Source organism: Hylaeus volcanicus, chromosome 8 (genome assembly GCF_026283585.1).
Source record: "Hylaeus volcanicus isolate JK05 chromosome 8, UHH_iyHylVolc1.0_haploid, whole genome shotgun sequence".
Lineage (NCBI taxonomy): Eukaryota > Metazoa > Arthropoda > Insecta > Hymenoptera > Colletidae > Hylaeus > Hylaeus volcanicus.
Window position 1 is genome coordinate 1,006,012 of NC_071983.1, and position 20,971 is coordinate 1,026,982.

Sequence of the window (20,971 nt, forward strand, 5' to 3'; positions counted from 1 at the left end):
ATATATGTATAATTGTAATGGAAAATCGAGATACAATTGTTATAAATATTTCTTTTAACCATGTTCGTGATGAGATGAGAGAGAATCCTTGGAATCGGTATCAGAAAACGTATGTTCTTCCATCGCGAACAGGGAAGGACATTTCGGTTGATATTGTTCAACCGCTTCCAGAAGACTATCCGGGTACCCAGGCGAATAATATCTAACGACGAAAAATGTATTAATTAGTTTTTAATGATAAATCAAAACTCGTTACCAAACGTAACTAAGATAAGAAGCATCGGGAGAAAAGTTTAAATCAATGATTACGTTTTAGATTAAACATGTAAAAAGTATGTCATTGAAACTGGTGAACATAATCATCCACTTACGTACCGATAACGTTGTATCAGGTGAGGTGATACAAGGTATGTAATGTGGAAGTAAAAGCAGACAAAGTTTTTCAAATTTAAATTACGTAACGGTTATATCGAGGCTTTCATATTAAAAATACATAGGGTTATCGTGTACAACAGTCACAGAAATCATCGGATGCGCGTAAAATTATTGATCCAATAAAGTCCGGATTTATATTTTTCCAATGCAATCAGCTGTGACAACATGGCGGTCACGCCGTATATTACCTGCCCGATTTAAATTAAGACACACGAGATCTAGCAACGGAGCTGCAGTTATTTGCACTCACTGTTCGTGTAAACAGCTCTAAGAAGACTGGATTTTTTCATCGACAAAAATCCGTGTTGCCAAATTCCTTCAGTAAGTAAATCTTTACTAGGGTTATGTCAAAAGCAACTAGTGTTTTTGATGATTACCTACTGTTACCATTATCATTACATATACATACTTCTTAGCATATATTGAGATATCATTTAATTTCACAAATGTTATAAGGTCAAGTAATTCCATGGAAGACAATATGGGAAGAAGCGATCAAAAAAATAAAATGATATTAAAAGGAATCGTCTAATTTTCTCCAGAAACATTACAAAAATTAATTATTCATGTATTATCAAAGTAATTCTAATAGCCAATCTATGTTTGAAGAATAACATAAGATAGCAATTGAACATTAGAAGTATTATTAATTGAAAGAATGCTTGGTAGAAGTATGGATTTAAAAACAACCTGACAATTTCTTCTGGAAAACAGCAATTAATAATTTGTATATATTCTAAAAGCGTTGAACCAGGATCTGCCTGGATTTCCTGGACTTTTTTTAAACCACCCGATGTTACAAATAGCCTTCTTGCTCTGGCATCGTTGGGCAAAACCTGTGTAAAAACAACATTATCAAAACCTGAAATCAAAATTTTTGCATTATATGATACTTTAATCTTCTCAAAGAGAATAAGAGAGAGGAAGAGAGAGTTGTACAGTGGGTGTGTATATATGTACATAAGTAGGTGGTACAGGAACATTATTAGCAATCAGTTTGCATGTTGCAATGCACCTAAGAATAAGGCTTCTGAAACCTGACCTGCACACTGTTTGAGTGAATTCGTTTAAAGTAAACCTACTTTCTTTGATGTTTTAATTTGCAACAAAAAGTACGTGTCGATTATTCCAATACATGAAATTACATATATTTAATTTTACCGATAAGAAAAAATAGTATAACGCTATATTAAAATCTGTTGCAAAATCGTTGAAATTTCATAAATATTCTTTGCACGATAAGACGCATCTGTTACGTTTCATTTTACGTATCGCTTTTAACGCGCTATCGATGAGTTCTACGCAATAATACCATTTCTGAATAAATAATTTTCATTCATAATTGAATTTATGTTTATTGTTAATATCTTTATAATTTATATTTTTTATTGTATGCTTTGTTAATATAGAATTTTTTATGAAATACGGAAGTTATAAATCTGAAACGTATTTATGATTTAATATCATCTGTATTACGATACATTTACTTAATTTATCACAAAATTTTTAATCTATCACGTTTTTTTTATGGAATACACACAGGATACATATGTACAGGATACCATATGTATTATACGTATTAACGTATACTCTCGATACGATGTAACCAAAATCAGATCTGTATATTTTTTCTGTCTTTCATCGGCGCCAAAAATATCTCATTTCCGAAAACAAAATTCCAGAGCAAAGGCGTGGAAAAGCGAATTTGTCGCGAACCTGTTGATATACTTAGGAATTTATCTATTTTTTTAACGAATTTCATTTGTTTTTTGTATGTAGCATTGACTTGTATCCTCATTGAAAATATGAATTATTACATTTTTTTCAGTGGGATGTGGTGTTAAATATCGGCCGCTAAGGAAACAAGATTCGGCGCTACTTTTCTAATATATTACCTACAGAGCTAATCTAAAGCTGTCTGGCTGCTTTATTACAAAGTATAATTTCGTATCTAAATATAGTCTGAAAGAAACTAAAGAAGAAAAGTTTCAGAATTTTTGAAACGTTTTTTAAAATAAATTATTAAAAAAGATAATAATTTAAGAAAAACGGAAAAATATCGAAACAAGTATCAAGCAAAACTCTCAGTACAACGATTTTAATAAAATAGTTAAAATAATAATTTTACAAAGTGAACGAGATAAGAAAAAAACTTAAAAATGACTAGAAAACTTAAAATATTATAATTAAAAGTAATAAATTCATTGGTGATACGCATGGCTTTGATAACATGACAAGACAGCTGCCTTATAGTTCAAACATATACGAATTAAGTGGTAAAAGACGATATCATTGTATACAAAAGATTAATTACAGTGTGTATTGCATGATACTGACTGTCAGATTTCTAGTGAATATGTCTGATAGCAGCTACATAAAAATTGATAACTTATAAGAAGTAAACTCGTTGCTAAATCACACAGTGTAATCACGGAAGTTTCACAGGCTACATGTGAAGTAAGCTTAGTACAGTTTTTGGTTGATCATTGTGGAATAGATGTTAATTGCGGAAAAACGTGGGTATAAAAAAAGTCTAAGACTTTAACCAAAAAAGCGAAAAGTTAATAATAGACATGATAAACAATCAACATTGCGTTATTTTAAATTCGGGAGAGACCAACAGCTATCATCAGCCGGTCTCTGCCAAACCTTCTGTTGTCTCTGTATCAAGTATTGACTCTGATGTGAGTGACAGAAGGGATGTACGCGAAGAACTTTATGCTGGAATCTTCAGGAGACATAGGAAGACTATACTTGTTCTAGGCAGTTTTCTCAAGATGCTGAGGGTGAATAGAAACATGAACAATTATGCTAGTATTAAACCCAATGATGACAATGATGAATAAAATAATGATTTTGTTACATGAGTGGAGTAGTAGACCAAATTCATGTTTTTATTTTGATAATAATTAAATAATTACTAGTATTGCTTTGTAAAAAGAAAATTATAAATAACTTAATCGCTTTGTAATGATTTAAAAAACGACTATATTTCATTTTTGGAAGAAAATCATTGTGAATTCAGTACTTATTAATTATGTCTCTTGAAAAGTAACTTATCTTACATAATGCATCACCTTGGTAAATATTTATCTTTTATTTACGCATAACTGTTATATATTATGTTCAAATTTGTTTGTCATAATGACGATGTAGATCATAAATATGTGCTTATTAACATGCTCTTACGTATGTCGCGATGGAAAGTGTACAAAACGAACTTATCACACAGACTTTTGGTAACATGTACTGATAAAAAACATGTATATTTTTTTTTATAGTAGTACAATAGAAAACCATGTATCATTTGTGGATATTTAAAAATCACAAACTGCACAAATTATTATATATATTACTTTTTACAAAGCAAAATCTTCTAATTAAGTGATATTATGAAAAGGTTTATATTAATTGATAAACTATTTATAATGTTATATGTTGTTTTACTTAAACAGTTTTTTCTTTCATAATAAAAAAACATATTATTAAGGTTTTGTTTTAACATTAAAAAATTAATTACTTAAGTACCATTATAAAAATGATTGATCAGCTTTCAATTTTTTGATAACACAATTTGTTTTCTTTTTCATTTTTCAGAAAAATTTGGACAGATTGCATGGTCTAAACCGATTATATGCCTTAATTGCTTTACGATTAGAAATTATTATGCAACAAAAATTTTGGTAAACTACAATGTTTTAATTATTTTAATATGTTTTTTTATGTTGATTTATTTGGTCGAATTAGTTTTAAGATGAACACATTTACTACAATTTATATATGCCGAATTCTTACTACAATGAAAGTAATCATCAGGCGTAATTTTGCAAATAAAAATCGATGATTGCTTTTTTAAATATGTATCTTATAATTTCTAACTTTTATCAAAGTAGCTTTTGCTAATGTTTATAAAATATTTTTAATTGAGCGAAAGTAACTATTACTGCCGATTGCATCTCATACATTTCTTTATCTGTATTTATATAAAAGCTAACAGTACAGTTTGAATGAATATGAAATAATGATTAGCTTTGCTGGGGTGCAATTGCATTTATTGATAGTTATAAACCACGAGCTTAATATTTATCAAAAATATGATTCAATGCACATAATATTAAGATTTGTACATTACATTAATGTATTACTGCAAATATCAAATCAATGCCTTATTGATCAACAGTTTCATAAACTGAAATTTTTATTGATCAATGATTAATATTTACTTCTAACTCAACAATTATTTAATATCTACATCTACAATTTGTGTACAACTGGTCTCTTTATATCAAATACTGCCATTAGAAAATACATCACGGTACAATAGATGCAAATAGGGAGTAGCTTGGTAAAAAGTATGTATAAATATTTCATATTTCAATTAAAATTTTTAAGCAAGAAGCATTTAATAATTCAATCGTCCTTGTACTTTAGCCGAACCATTTACTGTGGCAAGACTGAGAAATGTGCTTTTCTGGGACTTTAAATGTGCCATAATAATTATTAGAGAAACATTAAAAAAGTAACAGACTATTTTACGCTATTATCGATTTTTTCACTTTCTACTTATCTAGTTGTCAAACAAATACAATGACATACAGCATATCGAGGAATATTATTAATTTTTAATAGAAATACCTAATGTTTGATACTTATGTTGATTGAAGCCAAATTAAAATTTGTGCCGTCTTTACATAAATACATACATACATACAAGGAGGATAAGTGAGTAGTAAAAATCGTATGAATAAGTTATACAGGTATTGAATGAACCATTGTGCTGTACTGTGTACCAGAATAGTATCAGAAAATTAGGATTCTAATTGATAGAATGTTATCTGTGGTATAATAGTTTTTATGTGAGAGAAGAGAACCATTCACCTTATAAAGCTGCTTGACCAATTTTTCAATAGAGCAACATTAGGTAGCTTGATCATGTTTTGTGTATGTATATAAATATTACTGTATTAAGACACAAAATGGTCACTAAACGTTAACTTTATGATATAATACTTTGTATTCGATATAGAAAGATTTGTTAATATTATTTATTTGTATAATTTATCCTATTAATGTATGTATAATAGGATAAATAATAAAACATAAATGTGGTATTTTTAATTACAATTCATAACACAACCACTACTTCATTTATTGTAATGATATGTTTTCTAGTTTGTAAGCTCTAAGTACAACTTGTAACAAATATGTATAAAGTAAAGAATTATATACAAGTTAAAAGTATTCATCTATCTCTTATTCATCTTACCTTACTAAACTGTCCAAGTACGTATTTCAATATGTTAGGTGGAGAATCATGTAGTAAGGGTTCTAAGGCTTCAATATACATGCATCTCTGTAATATTTGCTTCAGTGTTGTATTACATTTTGATTTGAGATCCTCTGAACTATTTGCATCATTATAAAGCTGAAAATTAAATGAATACTGTTAATATATATTATAAATAATATTCTCTAACTATAATTTGTACATACTTCTAATAACTTTGGAAGAATGTTTGCAACTGCAACTGCTTTTGCATGTTCTGGTGTATGTTTTCCAATTTGACCAATTGCCCACACAGTAACAGCAAGCATACGGTCATTCTGTTCTTCGTGTAATACAGCAGATAAATGGATAACTCCCTACAAGAGACATATTTGTTTATAATATTTTAATAACAGAAATATTATAATGTTATACTTTAGATCCTATAACTGCAATGGCTAACTGATCCGAGTGTCCAGCAATATAACCAATTGCCATTATTGCTGGTAATCTGACTGTTTGTTTCGATGTATCAATTAATTCCACAAGTGCACCAATACCACCAATATTTACAATGAGTTGAGCCATCTGAAAGAAAAATATAATTAGTATGTTATGAATAGATTGGTGCCTTAATACTTGTACTTCTAATGTATGCTTGCAAATTTCTCTGGTTAGTGTTGCTGCAGCTTTAACAACACATTCATCAGGATGTGCCATATGTACAAGAACATCAGGAAAAATCTCAGTTTCGATAACAGATTCTGCCAGGTTTACAGAGTGTTTTGCTATACTGGTCAGTGCAGAAAGGGCTTGACGCTACACATATTATTAAAAACTAGAATATTCTATTACAAAATCATATGGTATGATAGCCTATTTCACCTTTAACTTGGTATCAGGGTTAGACACTGCTTTTGCAAGAAAAGGAACTGCACCTGCATCAACAACAACTTCAGCAAGATCTTTATCATGTTTGCTTATGTCACAAAGAGCAGATGCAGCAATTTGTTTCACATACAGTTCAGGTTCTTGTAAACACAGAACCAAAAGGGGCACTGCACCTATAAATAATATAATCAATGTATAAATATCTAATACAAGAATAAATAATATATTGGTATGTGTACCTGCATCAACACTAGTTTGAGCTAAAGTTTTGTTATGTCTTGCAATATATCCTAATGCCCAAGCAGCAGCTTCTTTAACAATAGCATCGAAATCTTCTAAGCTATGTATAACAAAATCTAATCCATTGTTTTGAATCACTATGGATGCTAATTCAGAGGAATGCTTAGCTATTGCACGAATAACAAACAATGCTGCTTTCTTATAAAATTTCTATAAAAAATGTTCTTAAATGTTTTAACAATTAATCCTACTGTATTCTTCCAGGTAATTTGTATTACAGAATACATCTTATTTTCATGAAAAAAAAGAACATATCTTTCTAAAATTAAAATGCTTATATTCATACATTTTGTTTATCAATATTCTGCAATAAGTGAGGCAAAATATCCTTTCTTATGATAGCTTGTGCCAGTCTATGATCATTACTTGCAATTTTCCCTAATGCAATAGCTGCCATGTGTTGAATAGATGGCACAAAATCTGTTAATAAAGGATGTAAGAGATCCAAAGCTCCAGCAGCTTCTAAACATTCTATATTGTTTGGTCTCGAAGCGAAATCCGCAACGGATTGAACAAACAATAAACGAGCCTTCTGATACTGATCAAAAACTACAAAGGTACAATGATTAATAATATTAATATTAACAAACCTACATATCATTCGGTAGGAAAGATATTTTGCAACCCATGCACAAAAATGACAATGGTTTTTGCAGCCGAAATTATAATACTATTATACACGAACTGTCGATGTAAACAACTGCCAAATTTCCTAGATCATTTGTAATAATATTAAGAAGTGCACCTTGTAGAATTGAACGTGCTGTCATTTTCGCCTATTAATAAATTTTTTATATTTTTGCTACGATATTGACACTTCTTATGCTTCTTTATAACGATTACTAGCACCAACTAGCACAAACTATCGTATGTTTGAAAACGAAAAAGTGCCGCCCTTCGCGCATGATGTCGTACAGCGACTCTATAAACAAATAAACAGGTGTTTTGATCGAGTAGAATATTGAGACAGCATGAATATTCGAATGGAATAGAGAAATATTACGAAAAGATCGAATTTTATCGTAGCTGGTATTCATATCTAGAAAAACAACTAAATAATATATCTTCTACATTGAAAAATGACTGAAGACTTATTAATTAAGGAAAAAGAGTTTCGTCAATTAAATAAAGAACTCAAGCAGAAAGCACATGATTTGATAAAAAACGTAGATCATGTTATAAACACTTATAATAATGAATACTCAACTTCTAATTCTAAAACACGATATACAAATTTCGAAAGAGAAATAACTGAGTTTTCGAAAAATACAATAACGACAGATGTCGATTCGCAGGTTTCCGTTAAGCGAAATGCATCTTTGCCATATATTTTCGACCAAACTTCGCCTTTAAAATCGTAAGTAAACGTAACATACACTCGTTTGTTGATATTAAAGTTTCAGCATTATGTTAATTTTTTAATCAATTAAAATGCAATTCAAATTAATAACTATTTGTATTTGATAGAAAAATAGAAATACAAAAGGATTATGGAGATGAAATTTCTAAGAAAGGAAACTTGGCAAATAAAACCATGATTAATTTATTTAAAGGTAAAATAGATATATTGCAAACTGAACTACAAACATTACAGGCTGAATACAGAAAGAAGGTAGTTAATATTTTGTGTAGGCTCAAAAACAAATTATTTGATTAATTGTTTAGTAATGTGTATTATATTGCAGTGCAATGTATGCATAGATTTGCAGTCTGAACAAAAAAAAATTGAATTCAAATCACACAATGAAATAGAATCTCTGAAAAATACAATTACAAAATTAGAAAATACTAATAAGGAATTGCAGTCTCAATCTCAAGCAATGAATACTGAAAATTCAGTTATAAAAAAGGTATAAATCCATAAATAAAAATAATTATATGTAATGTTTTATACATTTATGAGATGGATTCTTAACAGGACTTAGATAAACTTCAAAAACAAGTAAAAGCATTGAAACAGCAGTCTGACAATTACAGTATGAGATTGAATAGGTCTTTAGAAAGTAATGATAAACTCAGAAATTCACTTAAATGTTTTCAAATAGAAGAAAAGGTACACAATAAAAAATTATATTTAATATAAATTATAAAATCACTATATACGAGTTTTTTTTAACCAGTTTAACTTGTATTTAGGAATTAAGAAATCAAATTAGAAACTTGCAGGATGATAAAAAGTTGACAGTTAATAATCTAGGAAAACAGCTTTCAGAATTTGCACATGTATTTAAAAAACAAATGTTGATTATAGATAACTTAAAGAAGCAAAATGTATGTATCAATTTTAATTATTTTACATAAATTGTAAACAAGTAGTTTCATTTGTGTATTTCCATAGGCATGCTTAATTGGAATTGGACAATTGAAATTTACCCAAGAAGATTTTTCGAGATTATTGGATCAAAAACCAGAGTGCTTATGATAAATTGTATATAAAACATTTATTGAATGACTGCTACAATTTATACACTGTGAAAGATGGAATAACTCCATTTCATAGCCACAAGTTTTATACAATTTTATTTTACAACATGTGTTTCTTAACAATACTCTTCACAGAAAATGTGTTTTATGTGTCCTTACATCATATATTACTTGTCAGAATGTAATGAAACTAAGAAATCTGATTTTTAACTCAAAGCTTTATGCTATAATTTTAATGTTATAAGTCACTTGTAACATTTTCTTATTGAAAATAAATATACTTTTAAATTACGGCATAATCGTAGCAATTATTCGATTGCGCTATACAAAATAGTGATAGTACTTGAATAATTAATAGGATCTGTAATAGAGGTTTTAAAACGAAATATAAAAGGTGTCTTTATGGTTACTGTGGAAATCATGCATTCGAATGAAATCTTATTTTTATTTTGCATTTTATTTTAAAAGAATCCAGTACAAAATTTGCAATGAGCCGTATGACTGATTTCCATTGTAACTATAATGAATTGAATGTTTTTATTTCAAACAACATTAAATGACTTGCTCAACTTATTTACACATAAGTCCTATTTTGTGCATGGGAAATAAAAATTGACAACAATGAATCCCAGCTGTATATACAAAAATTCAAATTACTAATACGTTCCACAGTTAGCGCCTGTAAGATGATCGTTTTGATTTTATTCGAACATAAGACGTTAATGTGGCACACACAGTGAAAGTTTAAGCGTTCAAACATTTCAGAAAACATCGATGTTATTCTCCATTGCACGATACATGGATTTTAGAAAATTCAATCCCGGCAGTAGAAAATTCGGTATGCTCTAGCTTAAACAATGTACCGTTGTACGTTTCCTAAACCTACAGGAATAATCGAATCTAGAAATTTTCATATGGAGTTAATTAAAGGATGTAAAATATTAAAAAAGTGATATACATGCTCACATCTCCAGCTTAACACATCCTGCACAACCTAGTTTGGACAATTTTACTTTAATACTTCATCAATCGAATTCGTAGTACGTTTTATATATTAAAATACATTAATTTAATAGTTTCCTTTTGTAATTAAATATCAAGATGTTACTCACCCTCAAAGAAGTTTTAATATACTTTTTTTCATTTTTCGCTTTTTGTTTATAATTACAATAACTTTCAGTTCGAGATACTTGCATCTCAGCCTTTTTACACGTTGAGTTCCATTACTCAACACCAAAATGGTGATAACATTTGCAAGCATTAGAGTTACATACACGTATATACTGTGATTTACTATATTGTTCTTAATATTAGTGGCATCGATGCATTAACAATTATTATTCTGTTACTTATGTCAAATTTCAGCCACTGCTTGTACCTGCATTCAAAATCATACTATACCACAAATTTCCGTTTAGTTTTATATTGCACTGTGAACATCTAATGTGTTTTAATTACTAAAAGATAAAACTTTGAAGAAACCATTCGAATAATGTTTCAAAAATGTAACACATCTACCATTAACAAAGAAAAAATTCATTAGTATCATTCTTTAAACGTTCTTTTCACTTAATAGCAGAAACAAGCTTTCTAAGCTTTAGTTACAATGTATACAATACATATTTTTTAAATAACTCTTTACAATTTCGACATAAAGAGTCACAAATTGTTCAGTTATTATTCTTATAAGAAGTTATTATTCTATAAAAACAATAATTATATGTTCTTTTTCAAGTTCTTCCAGTTATTAGAAAAATTAACTTTAAATTGAGACTGCTCTAACCGAAAGAACAACTCAATTTTTACATTATTAGAGCAGATTCGTTTATTCACTGGTATAAAATTTTATTCCTTATACATATGATCACTAACCGAACTTCACGATTGCTAAAATGTATTACTATCTATGTGCTTACTCGAATTTAAAATGTGTTTCGTATTCTATAATACAAATAGCTGAAACTGTATTTCATTTTTATATTACATGATCAGAAAAGACAGTTTTTCATTAGTATTGGTTAATATGACTTATGGCGTACCCTGAACTTTTTTTAAATAGTACTTTATTCACAGAATATGTTTACTCATGTTACTTTTGTCACGATTAGTCTCTTATTTTTGTCTCGTTTCACTATAGAGTTTGATGATTTCAAGAATATAATTTTTAATGTTAATTTAAAAATAAAATTCATTTCATTATTTTGTTATAATATCATACTGCATTGTAAAAAATTTATCCTTCAACTTATGTCAAAAACGACACAGACAGTAACACACCTAGCATTTTGGCTATGAAATGATTTTATTAACATACTATAAAAATCAGACTCTAAATGCGACCAGAGGGACAACATGGTACAAAGGCATCCATGTACAAGGAAAACATACGAGATTCAAAATATGAGACTTAAATAAATATTGTGACAGTATGTAGCAATGAGAGTGGAGAATCATCTTTCTTTCGCGTATATGGTTGCTGCTGTATCATTGTCCTACATCAACTTGATCATGCCAGGTAGCTATAAGTATCCTTTTGACCCTCTGTGCGCTCCAGATATTCTTTCTCAATTAAAATATCTATACATTTCTGAAAAAGCAGAAGCATCTTATGTTATGATAAAATTCTTTTACAATTTTGTTTAGTCATTTGAAACTAATTAATTGTTATCATAGAAATTTATCAGTAGTAAACAAATTTACACGGTTATTTCAATTTTTATCGTACCGATATGATCTTGAAAATATAAATAAAAAGAAATTTGTTGTTCATACTTACCTTAATAACGTGAACTCTTGGTTTAAACCTAGCGCTTAATTGATTCAATACTTCAGCTACCAGTTGCTGGTGCTTTAATACTTTTCTCATTTTCATAATTCTAACAATTGCTGCCTGAATCAAAAGTTTTCTATCTTCTTCTATATGTTTATGTGTCGTTTCTTGTTCGACCTTCAATTCCGTTTTCATTGGTATATTAATATTAACCCTTAGCTTTTTGCTGTTATAAAAATGATATACCAATATAACTCTGGACAAAATAAATATATCACGAAACTAATTAAACATACTTTTTATATCCCGCGAAAAGTTCCACTGTTGTCAGTGGTGTTAATTCAGTTTCGTCATCTGTAGCTGCTGTCAACAGCTTAGCTTTCAAAAGTATTTGAATAACCTACAACATTAAAAATATTTTGTATAGTTTAGGTTTCTCCGTGATTATTTTTAATGCTAATACGTTACCTGAAACAAAAAATCCATTTTTATGTTAGTAGCATCATGTAACTGCTGTATTGTCCATGCTGTGGATCCATTGAATTGTAATAAAATAGCCATTTGGAAAGTGGATGCTTGTAATGTGTATCTAAAATCAGATTATAGGAACTCACTTTTGAATATTAAGAAACTCTTTAAAGTATTAAATTTATTCTTTAGATATATTATTACCTGTTTTTGAAACAATTTGTATGTAATTCTCCTTTAGACATATTGTATAACCAATTCAACTTCCTTCCACTATGTTGCGAACTGTAGAAAGTAGTAAACCTATGTACAGATCGTTCTAACTGCAATGCACAAATGTGACATTAGGTATTTATAATAAATTTAAAACTAAAACATCTTGTATTATAAATGAAATTTACCTCTGTTGGTAATGAAAAAGTAAAAGATTGCTGAAACGGCCATGAGCCAGAAGACAGTACTTGTATACTGAAATCTATATCCAATGGCTCTGCAGAATTTGTCAAATGTCTTTTGAACTGCTCATTTAGGTCCTTGGACACTCCAATATCCTGTGGACAGACTGCTACAATTATAATGTTATATAATTTTGAGAGATATTCATAGTTAGTGTGGAAATAGTTGCCTACACAAAAAGCAATACATTTTATGAAATAAAATAGAAAAATAATAATTTTATAGCATAATACAGTACCTGGAACATTCGTTGTAATTTTGAAGTGTATTCAAAACCACAAGCTTGTTTCAATTTAGAGATCATGGAAGCCTCTGCGTCATCACTGGCTGACATATGTTGTACCAATCGTTTTGCCAACATTTTACTATAAAACTTTTGGAATACATCTTTGTCTTCAATATATTTAAACACTACCATCTACAATTAAACAGCAGGAATATCGGTATAGTTAAAAGTAATAATAACAACGTTATTCAATACAAACTGTCTTCATCCATGATTATTACTCACAACTTGATTAAGCGTGTCTTCAAGTTCTGCTTCTTCCGGATTTTTACTACTCTTTTTCAGCAGCAAATCACAATATTTTGCTAGTAATTCTGGTGACTTACTGCTGCTATTTGCTACTCTAGTTACCGAATTATTATTAATAAATCTTCCACAAGCCTTATCAAGAGCTGCCACAAAACCACTATCATTATTAAATGCAACAAGTACTAAAGCATTGTATTTTTTATGAACCTCTAGAGTTGTATTCACATAAACCTTTGGATCCTACAATGGAGAAATAAGTAGAAAAATTATGTCAACAGAATTATTAATTATAATTAATTATAATAATAAATTAATGTGAAACATACATTAGATGCAGCATCACCGCATTTGTCAATAGCTGCAAGTCCTTGGTTGGCTATGTGACTTTCTAAATGACTTCTTAATTCTCCAAGAGCATTTGGTACTCTTGCTGCCAGTTGATACATTCGTCCTAAATCTACATTCTTGTCAGCATTCAAAAGATTTTGAAATTCAGAATGAAATATGTCTAAATGTTTTTCAATTAACACTTTTTCACATGTTTTTGCTAATCTTTCACAAGTTGTTTGATGTAAGTAAACTTGTACTCGTTTTCGTTCTTCTAGTAACCTTTGCTCAACCTGTAGTAAAATAGTAATGGTAAACCATTTGTTTAAGAAGTATTAGAGAATTATAAAAAATTTTTGCTCGAAAACCTTTTTCATATACTCTGTAACTGGATTTTGTCTGAGGAATTCTGAACTTTCACGAGTATAAAACCTTTCTGTGTCCTCAAGGAAGATATTTTCAAAAGAATCTTTATAGACTATAAGATTTTGTCCTTCTTCATTTAAACCCAATTCTACATAACAATTAATTACACCACTGACTAAACGTGTGTTTATTGTTTCCCCATTGCGTTCTCTTTCAATTAATTTGAGGACTGCATTAGTAACCTAAAGAATATTAGAATGTTAATTTTACTTTCTATTTTCCTTTATATTTAGATATAATCCATACAAGTTATTCACTTGGTAAGTTAAATAACTTACTTGTTTATTTAAATGCTTGAACAAATTTTCTCTCCATGTAACCAAAGCTAACTGATAAATTTCATAAATTTGTTTACGCCCCTCCTCGCATTCCCTACGTACCCAGTGACGGTTTAGATACGCACATACACCATGTAAAACTTTACTACTAAACTGATACTCTTCCCACTGCCTTGTATAGAACTGTAATACATCTTCATCCATCAAGTCCACTCCATGCTGTATCAAAGGTGCTCAGATTATTATACAAATCATTTTTTTATTCAAAATCACTAAATACTAATAACTAGTAAAATAATCATTACCTCCAGTAAACTAACGAGATAATTTCTAAGAAATTCACGCAAACGTTTGTATAACTCCAAACCAACTAACTGTGCACCTCCTTGAGAAATTTGTCCTTTTTTGCTTTTAATCGATGTTTTATTTACTTGTTGATGAACACTCGTACAATAATCATATACATGACTGATGGATTATATAATGTAGTAAGGAAATTATTAGATCATTGGCACTTATTAGATGGTTGTTTTAATAATTACAAAGGATACGTGTATAATTCTATGTATCTTGGTTTAGACATACATTGTCTGTTATAAACTTGTTCGATACCCTCACGGAGGTCTCCCCAGATTTGATCTAAATCTATTTGTCTGAGACCTGGGTAGCCTCCTTGATGACTCCCAGCTCCTCCACTAGCTCTATACCCTGACATCCTAATTCAATACGCTTGTCGAGTGAGCGTCACTGTTACTACTTCCTACGATAAACTCTGTAGAAAAGATACAGAAGCAACCGTTACAATTAATCCAGTGCAAAATTAAAATTATATACAATAGAATTGCGATATTAAAACAAACATCGAACAATGATGGGTATAGTTTTACTTTCATTTATATAAACATATAACATTACTTTATTTAAGATACTCCATTTCATATAAACTACATAACAATAAAGAGGTAAAACAAAGACAAGGAAATCAGTAGCTGGAATTACTCTTGAAACACATCACATTCAATGATTCCAATCAGTTATTGATAATTTCACAATATTGATGTCACAACTACTTGCTTATGCACATACTCGAGGCTGTTGAAAACTGCTTTGTAAAACTATAAATAAAACTGCGTAAAACGTTTTTTCGTGCGTGTGTACGGAGAATGTTAAGAAGCGAGCGATCGTACGTTCAACTAGATACGAAAATATCCGTGGAAAAAAAAATCATTTGTGCAGAAAGGTTTAGTCGGTAATCGGAGGGTCCATACCGATGTAGTTACATCAGGATGCGCATCGTTAGTAGCGGCTCGAATCTTTCGTCAGGAAACATCGGAACATCACAAATCTTCGTGCTACAACACTACCACCCGTCACTATTGGACATCCACAAGAAAAGCAATTGGCAGAGTAACACCACCGTAGCCCGTCGCCATGGGAGAATATAATTTTTTTTCATCGGGCCAGAACGAGGGAAGTGTATCGTGATCGTGAGACAGAAATCGTACACTCACCTGTCGACGTTCACCACCGCATAACAGGCAGGGTTGGACAAGGGAGTTCTTATGAAAATGTGGTGGCCACCTTTAACGATCACCGCTAACTTTCCTCTACATACACATCGATGAGAAATTTTCACTGTCCCTCCACTTATTACTTGTATACTTTTCGCGGTGACGGAACACAGCAGATCCGCGAACCTAAAACGTTTTTGCGTTACGTGCCTAAAACTGATCACGGTTGCGATCTGCTGCTTTACTTCTGACAGGTTAGGTGCCACTGTTACCAACGAAACAACGCGTCAACGGTTTCGCGAGCCATTCCTTTTGGCTATTTCTCTTCCCGCTCGATTTTACACAAACGACTTTTATTTTCCTAACGTCTTTATCGCAGTATTCTTATTTTACAATTGACAAATTGACCACAAATGTTTACGGTAAAGGAACAAATCTGATGTTACGATTCCACAAAGTGACAATGAAAATCTGATAAAACTCAGCACTTTTTCTTTTGAGGTGTGGATACACTGATTGTGAAATAGATGGACGAAAATTTAAACAACTGTTAATCATGTTTTTTTCATTGTGTAAAATATCAATTTTTAGTAAATATCTCTTCTACGATTTAAATATCTATTTTTAGCAACGACTTTGCATTTTATTTTACATATCTTGTATAATTTTTGCCTGAAGTTTTATAGGAAATATGTATAAATATAACATATAGATTGATGTATAACTAGAAATTTGTATTTTATTTAATTCAATATTCGGGTAACATTTTCTTACTAATAATTTTAATTACTACAACTGCTCAAGTAAAAATATATTAAACTTAACAAGAATGAGGAAACATGTGTTGTCTGAACAATAGGAATATCATTGTAGAAAATAAAATGGAACAGTATTGAAACAGATGCATTTATTGCCACAGTAAGCTGAAATATAAAATTTTGTTTTTAATATAAGTTAACTTAAACTTTTATGTAAGAATATACTTGATAAACCTTACTTTACAATCGATAATGGAGGCATTCCTGGATCAGCACCTTTTCTAAAGCCTATAAATTAAATTATTTGTAAACAGTTATTTCATTCTTTGCCCTCGTTATGAAGCCAAATAAATACAATTGTGTTTATAATTATCAAAGAAGGTGAATCTAACCTAAAAATAATACCGCAGGAATGAATCCCCAGTGAAATATAACCTTGGTCACATCTAAAACAATTGCAATTTTCTGTTTTGTGCTTGGACTCATCGCCATTTTCATAAAATTGTTTTTAAAACTCTGAGAAGGGCACGTGCAAAACGTTCAGTTTATCCTCAACACAAAAATATCCTTGCTTAAAACTGATCTCCGCCACAGAATACTTTTTCAGAGGCGAAACTTGTATAGAAACATCATGTTCATGTTTAGATGGCTCCAATAGTGCCCCCTTTTACTATAGTCAAAGTTGTAGCTATATCATATCTAAACCATAAACTATACGTTTATGACCTGAACAAGGTCTCTAATCTGAACGTAGAAGCATCAGTACGCGGGGCACTTGATTATTCGCAATGTTAATTTTAAAGAATGATAATTGAACAAATATTGAGAAACTTTTTTGCTTTATAGCACTACAATATATTAGTTAATATGTCAAATGTATCATTTTTATAAATAATTATTCAATGCTGCCACAAGTATCGACTCGGTTAGTGGCGTCATCGGTGGGAAGAGGCCCAAGTTTGTAGTGAAAATAGTTCCAACCTGTACAGTAAGATAGCGCCACTGATATCTTTTAATTAACTATTCTTTATTTTTCATAAATGTATAATTAATACGATTCTTTGTTTTATAACACTACAATCTTGCTTTGATGATAACAGAACGCATGACTTTTGTTGCTATGATTGGCTCACGTCTTCATGATTTCCATTGGTTGTCGACTAGTACTTTTTACGTGTTCATGTGCGCAATTGCGTGTAACATAATCTGTTAGACAGTTCCACTTCCCCGCATCTACGCTTGGCCCCCCTGCTCCATCCATGAAATAACGCCTTCCAATTTCGATAAAATTTGAATTGCATTGTATTGTACCAAGTTTAGATATAATGAAATGTAAGTATTCTTTCGTTTATTTTCTCCTTTTACTCCATGGTAACGCTTGTTTATGTAGCTTTGATTTAGATCATATGTTTTCAGTGATGAATATCGTTAAGTATCAGGAATATAATTGGGAATCGTTGAATGTTTAACCTTGAACGATATTTGTATTTTTCAATTATTTATAATATATGTATATTATCTAGTGTACAAATTTTAATGATTCGCATATTTTCGACATCTACTACTAGATTAAATATTTACTCTGAATCTTATTTGGATCTTGTAAATAAGAATACTTCTTTAGACGTTTTTTTCTAATTTAAGTATTTTGTTCCATATTTTATAGGATTCCCTCCAGATCTACTAGAAGCAGTTCACGACGGTCTTCTGTAAGTAAACAAATATTGAATAGATATGTGCTTAACATTTGTTGACATTAACATTAATCTTTTGCTGACGGAACAGTTTTGGTACAGATAATACGAAAATAACGCTCATTAAAGGTCTACTTTTGTTTAATGTGAATATTTTATTTTAATTTAATACACTCTTAATATATGTCAAAGAAATAAACATTTATTAATTTTCCATGTTAAATTCGTTAAGAATTTATTGATATACTTTCTAAACAGTAACAGTATATTATTTAAAATGTTTGCTTTATGTATATTGCATTATGATTACATGGGTATAATATCAATTCAGATTAACTTTTGGTCTAGAACTTACAATAAATGTATTTGTTAAAAATACACTGTGGCTGAACTGCAGTTTAATACTGGTTTAAAGATCAAAAGAATCTTTTAATTGAATGTGTTGAAACTTAAACACTTTTAAAACTTCAAAACTAATATTGTTATTGCTTTTATAATGTATGTAGATTCTTAAGCCACCTAAACCACGACTACCATTGCAGAGTTTAAATTTTAATAATTCATCCAGTGATAATAGTCCTGCAACTACAACAAAGATTAAAAGGCGTGTAAGTTTTGCAGAGAAAAAGCATGTCAAGTGAGTTGCTTCTTCCTTATCTGTGAATTATTTTTTGTGAGTTTCTGACATGCAGTTAAATAAACAATTTATAGTATGATATTCATTCTGTAGAGAGTTTTGTAATTCTGTGGAACAAGGAACTGTATGGGATAATACATATGAGGAACATGATGTGAGCAGTCTTAAAACATCATCTAATGAAGGAAGTGGTGATGTTCAGAGTGTATTTAAAGAAAATATTCTAACTACTGAATTTCACAATGAAATTGTTTATATTAATTCTGAAAATGTTGATACATATAGTACCCAAGTTAGTAACATGCAATTTGTATCCAATGAAATAATTCAGAATGATCTGAATGTAGAAGATCATGACATGAACTTTACAAATACAGTTGATAACACAGAATGTCCTCACACGTTATCAATTCAGGAAGAAATTTTATTAAGTCCATCTTCAATCGTATTTCATAGTACAGTGAAACAGAAAAATGAATCTATGTTTGGAACCAATGTACAAGTGAATAGTAATACCCATATACATAAAAATATTACAGTATATGAAGAACCAGATAGAACCACATCTAATAAAGTTTTAAATTCTCAGCAGTCAAATATAAATAATGTCAATTGTAATGACATGAATGTTACATCTGTTCAGAATACACATACAACCCTCAGTGAAACTGTTTGTAATACTTTACACATTGATACAAATCATATTCAGAATAATAAATTAGAAGATACACTTAAGAGTACCTCTATGGAATTAACAAAAGCTGTTCCAACATCAATGAATATTTGTAGAAGTATTTCTCAAAGTACAAATAATGTTTTTCAAGGGCAAAACACTAAAAAAGGCAATACAAAAGTAGAGAAAGCAGTAGATCATGTCTTTGATCCCATTGATAATTTTCATAATGGAGAATTAGTTGCTAAAGACTTTGATAATGTTTCAATGGAAATGACTGCAGCAGTATCAACTCTGCACAGAGTAGATTGTGATCCAAATTCAGTATCATATAATAATGATAAGGGAATTACCATTTTTCATGATACATCCATAGAAATGATTAAACCTGTATCACCAATTACTGATATAAATATGATGTGTAAGAATGAAACATCTCAAGTACCACAATATAAACATGATATTATGTGCACAAGTGAAAAGACTATGGAAATAACTAAAGCAGTGCCAATTAACATACATTCTGGAACTACACATAATTTTGAAAAATTAGGATATAATATAAATCCTGATAAAGCAAATATTGACAATACTCTATGTATTGATGAGGAGATGGAATTTACTACAGCTTTAACACCAGTACTTCAAGTACCTTCAAGTAATTTAAACAATGATGATTCTGTATGCAATACTCCTTATATGCATTGGAATTCTCATAATTCAATATTAAATAATTCTGAAAATGATCATACAAATTCTTTATCAGACAAAACCAAGATTTTTCATAATAAATCAGTGACAACCACAGCTGTAGTGTTACCAGTAAGTTTGGCAGACGTTTGTGAGAAAGAAATGGTCAATGGTGAAACAAAGTTAAATAAACACGAGTCTGGTAGAACTGTGTTATTTCCAAACATGTCTATGGAAATTACAGAAGCAGGACCATTATTACAGAATAATCTACGAACAAACAATTCTGTTGTGGGTTGTTCTGACCAAAGACAATTAGTATCATCTAAAATATATGAAGATAAAACTCTTCTTAATAAAATGGTAGATTGTGAAACAAATTTAAATAAACAAGAGTCTAGTAAAACTGTATTATTTCCAAACATGTCTATG

The 20,971-nt window shown here is 30.0% G+C and overlaps 4 protein-coding genes across 8 annotated transcripts in view; 2 read left to right on the forward strand and 2 right to left on the reverse strand.

Moving 5' to 3' along the window:
• Positions 1-39: 39 nt before the first annotated feature.
• Positions 40-8,371, reverse strand: LOC128881661 (sperm-associated antigen 6-like). 3 transcript variants are annotated; one of them, XM_054132948.1, is made up of 11 exons: positions 8,269-8,371; positions 7,638-7,814; positions 7,179-7,441; positions 6,832-7,042; positions 6,587-6,765; positions 6,347-6,520; positions 6,137-6,289; positions 5,929-6,078; positions 5,702-5,860; positions 1,126-1,271; positions 40-202 (listed from the first exon to the last, which is right to left on the reverse strand). In XM_054132948.1, exons 2-11 carry the CDS (start codon positions 7,660-7,662, stop codon positions 55-57), a joined length of 1,608 nt encoding a protein of 535 aa, XP_053988923.1. In that variant the 5' UTR covers positions 7,663-7,814; positions 8,269-8,371; the 3' UTR covers positions 40-54. The 3 variants fall into 3 exon arrangements, with proteins under 3 accessions (XP_053988923.1, XP_053988924.1, XP_053988925.1); XM_054132949.1 differs by lacking the exon at positions 8,269-8,371 and adding an exon at positions 7,896-7,980; XM_054132950.1 differs by lacking the exons at positions 6,347-6,520; positions 8,269-8,371 and having other exon boundaries at positions 7,638-7,806.
• Positions 7,819-10,825, forward strand: LOC128881665 (uncharacterized). The gene is made up of 6 exons (XM_054132954.1): positions 7,819-8,249; positions 8,360-8,504; positions 8,578-8,742; positions 8,811-8,945; positions 9,029-9,163; positions 9,231-10,825. Exons 1-6 carry the CDS (start codon positions 7,972-7,974, stop codon positions 9,312-9,314), a joined length of 942 nt encoding a protein of 313 aa, XP_053988929.1. The 5' UTR covers positions 7,819-7,971; the 3' UTR covers positions 9,315-10,825.
• LOC128881660 (cullin-1) lies at positions 9,317-16,999 on the reverse strand. Of its 3 annotated transcripts, none has more exons than XM_054132947.1 (15): positions 16,088-16,999; positions 15,845-15,936; positions 15,128-15,348; positions 14,882-15,044; positions 14,577-14,795; positions 14,241-14,480; positions 13,872-14,165; positions 13,522-13,785; positions 13,249-13,428; positions 12,956-13,105; positions 12,759-12,877; positions 12,555-12,675; positions 12,383-12,486; positions 12,093-12,312; positions 9,317-11,903 (listed from the first exon to the last, which is right to left on the reverse strand). In XM_054132947.1, exons 3-15 carry the CDS (start codon positions 15,289-15,291, stop codon positions 11,823-11,825), a joined length of 2,319 nt encoding a protein of 772 aa, XP_053988922.1. In that variant the 5' UTR covers positions 15,292-15,348; positions 15,845-15,936; positions 16,088-16,999; the 3' UTR covers positions 9,317-11,822. The 3 variants fall into 3 exon arrangements, with proteins under 3 accessions (XP_053988922.1, XP_053988921.1, XP_053988920.1); XM_054132946.1 differs by having other exon boundaries at positions 15,845-15,949; XM_054132945.1 differs by lacking the exon at positions 15,845-15,936.
• Positions 17,000-18,054: 1,055 nt separating this feature from the next.
• Positions 18,055-20,971, forward strand: part of LOC128880725 (protein PF3D7_1417600-like) — a 5,421-nt gene continuing 2,504 nt past the window's right edge. Inside the window, exons 1-4 of the mRNA XM_054131090.1 lie at positions 18,055-18,177; positions 18,512-18,554; positions 19,046-19,176; positions 19,270-20,971. The exon at positions 19,270-20,971 is cut by the window's right edge and continues 1,409 nt beyond it. Of these exons, the coding sequence (XP_053987065.1) occupies positions 18,176-18,177; positions 18,512-18,554; positions 19,046-19,176; positions 19,270-20,971 (1,878 nt within the window). The 5' untranslated portion in view covers positions 18,055-18,175. The remainder of the gene's footprint in view (positions 18,178-18,511; positions 18,555-19,045; positions 19,177-19,269) is intronic.